Source organism: Nicotiana tabacum, chromosome 3, assembly GCF_000715075.1.
Source record: "Nicotiana tabacum cultivar K326 chromosome 3, ASM71507v2, whole genome shotgun sequence".
NCBI classification, from domain to species: domain Eukaryota; kingdom Viridiplantae; phylum Streptophyta; class Magnoliopsida; order Solanales; family Solanaceae; genus Nicotiana; species Nicotiana tabacum.
Window position 1 is genome coordinate 189603496 of NC_134082.1, and position 6841 is coordinate 189610336.

A 6841-nucleotide genomic window follows, 5' to 3' on the forward strand; every position below is an offset into this window, starting at 1 on the left:
TGTAGAGAAGAAATTGCAGAAAAATATTTGAAACCTAACTTCTTTTGAGCGGCCTTCAAGTGCATCAAGCACCCTAATATATAGACTTCTTTTGTAACAATGAGATATTACTTGTAAGGAATACACATTATATCAATATTTTAGTCCATTAAATAGTTCACTTAAGATTTCGTGGAAGAATGGTTATTCACTTGTTAAAGGAAACTATAGGTCAAACCTAGGATTTAGCATGTTATATATATCTAATCTCAAGTGTAGTTATTAATTACTCAAAAGGAAACTTTCCGTTTAAGTATAAACATTGATGTGTCTTCTTTTGCACAACTACGTATGGATATAGTACTTGACAATTGGAATTGAGACTAATTAAGGAATCAGACATGAGATTAACTAATAATAGTAAAATCACATGATCTGAAATTTGTAATTATCGGAATTGTAGTCATTAACTACCTTAGTGTATATGGGCACAAAGAATGTATGTATAATAATGTTATTGCAACTTAATCTAAAAACTTCAACAAAAAAATTATGATGTTGATTTTAGAAATATGTTCAATCGTAAGAGGTGTTAGAATTTAGTTAAATGGAAGATAGGTAATTGTAACTGAAAGAGGACCGGTGCTGTTATGTTAATCTACTATACTCCATCCATGTCAACTAAAAAGAAAAATAAAAACAAAAAACAAAATAAAGTGAACCTATTCTGGCCATATGATTGAACTGAAGCACAGAAGATTTCATGCAAGAAATTGCAATGTTAGAGAACATGAAGGAATCTCCACAGTAAGACAGGCAGCCCGGTGCAAAAAGTATCTGACATTCATATAGGGTTCGGGAAAGGACTGTCTTAAATGAATCTAGAGAAAAAGATGTCTATGAATCCAGTTCAGCTGACAATATTTGTACTATTCACAGACGTGGTTTTGTGAGTTATCCAATTAATACTGAGGAGGCAGAAATTTTCTCCCACTTGGAAATTATGCATATATCCCTTTTCACTAAATCTGAGTATTCAGCTGGCAAGACTTGTGCAATCCATAAACATATACTTTAATTTGTGAGGTATCTTGATTAATATTTGTGTTCTAGTAATTTCTCTCACATGGCGGCTAAATAAGTTTACAGATGGATTTTGCTAGTTTTCATGGTTCTCATGTGTAGAATAATACTGTGATTGAAACTATTATTGTGTAATCAATTACTGCAGGAGTAGATTAACAATACTAGACGCAAATTATTCGGAAAGCTAAGATGATTTAATTCTTAATTACTCAAATAAAATAAAAATTATAGGGATAGTCAACTATAAAGATGCCTGACAGTTGTAAGTCAGCCCAGGAATCAAAGACGAGATTAAGAATCCTAAAATTACAATATTCGGAAAGATGATCTAGTTCTTAATTACTCAAAGAAGACTTTTCGTTTTAAGCATATATATATAAATATTGATGCGTCTACTATTGCACAACTACGGTCTACGTACGGAGTTACTTGACTGTTGGAATTGTGCCAAATGATGAAATGAATCAAACATGAGATCAATAATATTATAATAAAAAATGATCAGAAAGCTGATTATTAGCTACCAAAGGGAAACTAAGGAATTAGGTATTAATATCTTGCTTAAAACTAATAAATTTATTACTGGAGTGGTGGTTATTGGCTAGCTTAATGTACAAGGGCACAAAGAACGTATAATGTTGTTGTAAGTTAATCTAAGAGTCCAACCAAAAAATAAAAATAAAAATTATAAGAACCTTTGCGTCATCTTTTCCTAGGAGTTGCAGTCACATATACTCTTGTCCACTATTCCCTTCAACAGGATAATTTCGGAGTTAACATAGTCAATCATATATTATGCTTCTTTGTATTATACAGGTGAATTCACTAAAACCTAGCATGACCTGATATTTTTGCCTTTTTTGGTGGACACCTTAGTTTGCATAATACTTTTTTTTTTTTTTAACATAAAACGCGCAAACTTATATTACTTAAATAAAATTACAAAAATATGGAAGTAGTTTTTATGGCATTACTATTGCCCATACTTACTAAATAGATACAGACACTGATAGAGATATTCTTAACACTGTTACAAATATCATGCTTGTTCTTCAACATTTCTTGTTCAACAAAATAAGGGGGACGAGTATGGTAGAAACACTAGGTAGAGGAGGGATACTTGATTGCTTCCTTAGCCATCAGATGTGCCACTTCGTTTCCTTCCCTAAAATTATGCTTCAAGATTGGGAGCTTCAGTTGGTGCATTAACCATCTGCATTCAAAAATAATGTCAGAGAAGTTATTACTATCTTCATACATAAGCTTAATGATATCCATGCAGTCAGTTTCAATTTCCAGATTTATGAAGTTCATTTCTTTGGCAATTTTTAGTCCCTCTAGTAAAGCCATCAATTCTGCATGTGTAGGGGAAAATGCTTGGATTGCGTTGTGGAATCCCATGATCCAATCTCCGTTGCTATTTCGGAATGCGCCACCAAGTCCTGCTGCACTGTTATTACTAGAAAAAATACCATCACAATTTAATTTAATCATGTCTTTTGGTGGTTTGTCCCACTTGATCTCAGTTTTGACTTTTTTGTAAGTGAATGAATTTTTCTCTATGAAGAAAATAAATTCCCATGCTAGATGGATAGTCTTGTTAGTATCCAAATTGCAATTGAGATTGTTCATGTTGTTGAGATTTCTGTTTCTCCATATCTCCTAGATGAAGAAGGGAATAGGATTTCCCAACTAATCTTGTTTGAATTATGGTAGATGAAAGTATCCCTTAGTTTCACTAGCCAGTTTTCATCACCTACTATGTTTAAGAATGAGAGGCCCATGTCCCCCCCAAAACGACAAGAGATTGGGCAATGCATAAAAATGTGATGGATATCTTCCACTCCAATTCTACAAATAGTACAAGTTGCGTCAATGTTTATACCTATTTTGGCTAGGTAGGCTCGAAAAGGAATTCGATTATACAAGCATTTCCACATAAAGAATTTATTTTTTTGGGCAACGAAGGTTCTAGATCCATTTAAAGGAGTTGGACCTATGATTGAAATTAATGAGAAGATTATAGCAAGATTTAGTTGAGAAGATACCATTTGAATTAAGGCTCCAGCTAATTCTATCAATTTTAGATTCTATACAAGGGATGGGTGTTATGTTTAGTTTCTTGATTACCTTAGAAGGTAATTCAAAAGAAAGGGTCTTAGTATTCCATTCCTTGTTCTTTATTAGGCTACCTATTAATAGGTTAAGGTCATTCTTATTAAGAGGGCCTTCGATGGAGCATCTTAGTGTCATGACCCAAAATTCACCAGTCGTGATGGTACCTAACCAAGCCCGTTAGGTAAGCCAATTAACAATTATCAAGTTTCATTTAACTTATTAAAATAATTAAACAAGAGAATTATCTAAATCTTATACATTTCCCAAGAACTGGTAGTACAAATCATGAGCTTCTACGAATGGAGTTTACAAAGCAACAATAGAACAATTACACAGCCTGTTTGAAAAGTACATAAACAAAATTTTATAGTCTAAGACTACCGTGAACAAGAGGTAGCTACAACAAGAATGCGGGTACGCCTTCAAATCCAGCAACCATCGAACATAGCAACATCGACATCCGGGATCCGTACGCACTGTGTAGGGAGTGCACTATGAGTACAACCGATCCCATGTACTCAAAAGTAACAGACCTAACCTCAGGTTGAAAGCAGTGACGTGCTAACACAGGGTCGGGTCCAAAGCCAATATTTCCACAATAGTTTCTAATAATATAAATGCAAGTATAAAAGAGATATCTCAAAAGTAAAATACTCATCTCGTTCACAGTTCCAGAAAATGGTCATGCTTTTCAAATATCTCAGTGAAAGAAAATCCTAGATCTCTTACCAAAAATGCCAAAAGTACGAGTAAGTTTGAAAACTGTAATTTTCCAAATATCCTTTCCACAATAAATAAAATATTTCATTTTCTTTCCAAAATAATAAGTATAAAGTGCCTCTCTATACCCACATATCAATGTATATACTCCCTCCGTTCCAATTTATGTGAACCTGTTTGACTGGGCACGGAGTTTAAGAAAAAAATGAAGACTTTTGGAATTTGTGGTCCTAAACAAGTCTAAATGGGGCCCAGAGTATTTGTGTGGTTATAAAAGCTTCTCATTAAGGGTAGAGTTGTAACTTTAAGCTAAATTGTTACCAAATTTAGAAAGGGTTCATTCTTTTTGGAACGGACCAAAAAGGAAATAGGTTCACATAAACTGGAACAGAGGGAGTAATAAATTATGAATGACGTGATACTATATAGCATGAGGAAGAATGCATCTCTATGCCTGTATGTCATGTATGCATGTGTATGCCATGTATATCAGAGATAAAACATGTACTCACACTCTCACAGTACTAAATCTCACTACCTTACATCCTCTCTTACTAAGCTCAATACTCAGCATACTAAATCATTTAGCACTGTATAATAACTGCTACAGCATGCAGCCCGATCCATATATATATATAGTGACTACGCTCACTGAGGGTATACGGACTCTGAAGGGGTTCTTACAGCCCAAACGCTATATCGTTGTGGCGTGCAGCCCGACCCAATATCGTTGCGTCGTGTAGCCTGATCCATATATCGATGCAGCGTTCAGCCCGATCCATATATCGCTGCGGCGTGCAGCCCGACCCAATATAACTGCGGCGTGTAGCCCAATCCATATATCGCTATGGCGTGCAACCCGATCCATATATCGTTGCGGCGTGCAGCCCGATCCATATATCGCTGCGGCGTATAGCCCGATCCATATATCGATGCGGCGTACAGCCCGATCCATATATCGATGCGGCGTGCAACCCCATCCATATATATATATTTATATCCTCATAATTAGGCCCTCAACCTTACTCAGTCATCACTCCCTCCAGTCTCGCTCACGGGCTCAAAATATCATGAAACTAGCCCGACAACAATGATATGATTGTAAGCACGTGATTTTTGCCCTATGAAAGAATTACTCCCAAAAAATTCAAAATAAAATGATTTTTCCTTGGTGTGCAATTTTTGAATTTTTGTGGTATTTTTGTATAATTATTTGTATTTTTGTCTGTGTATGTTTATTTGTTTAAAAAATATAAAAAATAAAATATGTCGCATTTTCGTTTAGTATTTATTTAAGTTTGTTTTACAAAAATGAGAAAATCATAAAAAAAATATAATAATAATGAACGTTGCATTTTAGCATATAACGTCTAAATTGTGCGATTTTATCGTTAATTGCTATTTAAATATGCGATAATAGTTATTTGGAATTAATTAGTATTTTTTGATAAGTTAATTTAGTTTATAACTTAATTTAGAATTTTAGTTTTATTAATTAGAAAGTAGAAGAAAATAGAGCAAAAAATATAAAGAAAATCGGAATTGGGCCTCTTCTCCAAATTTCAAACCACAGGCCCAAAAAATACCCAACCTTCCCTATGACCCGGTCCATTTCAACATGGGTCGACCCGGTCCGCCTTATAACTAAACTATCCGCCCAACCCCCTCCCATTTTTCATTTTCTTGTTGAAGCCCAAACATAAGAAACCCTAAAACTACCCGCCCCCCTCTCCTTCTTCTTCCTCTCCAAAAGCTTCCCCAAGACCCCTCCAATGGTTGCCATAGCCAACCATGGCTGCTCACCTTCACACACGCGCACAACCCTTCCATCGACCACCCTTCGCTAGTCGTCGAGCAACCCATCATCAACGAGCAACCACAAACAATCCCAGCTCGCCGCTGCGACTCCTACTTCTTATACTTCACCATTGTTGCTTCTGCTGCGTCCAAACAGACCCCATCACTGTTGCGTCGTCTTCTTCGTCTCCGTCGAGCTCGAGCCTAAGCTCCCATGGCTGCTGGTTGTTGTGTCTTCTGCTTCACGTCCAGCTGAGCTGCGGCGTTGCTGCGTCTTCACATTCATCGCCTTCAACACCAAGCTCTACCATGACAATGCCCAGTCGACCTCCAGCTGCCTCGTCGAGCTCCATGTTCAGCAGTAGCAGCTGCTACTGCTTCGCCTCATCCTCACCGCCACTGCTTCGTCTTCAAACGACACCAAACATTCAAGTTCTTCGTTTGTCCGTTCGTGATCGTCTTCGGCGTCAAATGGTTTTGGTGCGATATTTGTTTCCGGGCAGATTTGTTTTCATTCGAGTTCATCGTCGTTCCGATCCGGTTAGTTGGTTTAAGTTTCGTTTTTGTCCGTATTTTGTTTTGATATTTCTCGAATCTAAAATCGGTAAATGTTTGATTCTTGTTTTGTTCGTTGTTCATCGTTTTGTTAAATTTTCAGTTTGTTCATGTGAAAATTGTTAGTTTAATTTTAATGTTGTTAGATTCAAATTGAAATTTAATTAATGTTGTTAGTTTAATTTTAATGTTGTTTCTTCTTCGGTTTGTTTTTATTTGTTTAAAAGAATTTAGTTGTAATATGGAAATATGTTGGTTTAATCATTTGGATCTGTCATGTTTTGTTGTTTAATTCATGTTCATTTTGTTTAAAATTTGTTTTTAATTCAGTGATTTAATGTGAGTTTATGTTTTGGTTTTTAATTTTTTTTATTTAGTTTGAATCATGTATCTTTGTTGTATTTTGTTGGATTTAATTTAAAAAGATCAATTGATTATTTGAAGTTTAGTGATTTGAATATGTTTATTTGTTTTGTTTAATCTTAATTCGAGTTTAATTCGAATTTGAATAAAACTTGCTTGTTATTGTTGTTGAATCTTTTCATTTATGTCCATACTTTGTTTGATTGTTCTTGAATCCGAAATT

The 6841-nt window shown here is 35.2% G+C and overlaps 1 protein-coding gene across 1 annotated transcript; it reads right to left on the reverse strand.

Moving 5' to 3' along the window:
• Positions 1-2166: 2166 nt before the first annotated feature.
• LOC142178469 (uncharacterized) lies at positions 2167-2697 on the reverse strand. The gene has a single exon (XM_075248047.1). It carries the CDS (start codon positions 2695-2697, stop codon positions 2167-2169), a length of 531 nt encoding a protein of 176 aa, XP_075104148.1.
• Between the last annotated feature and the right edge of the window lie 4144 nt (positions 2698-6841).

What these genes read in the sequence shown, in the direction of transcription:
- LOC142178469 (XM_075248047.1), bottom strand. Translation starts at nt 2,697, where the DNA reads ATGAACAATCTCAATTGCAATTTGGATACTAACAAGACTATCCATCTA.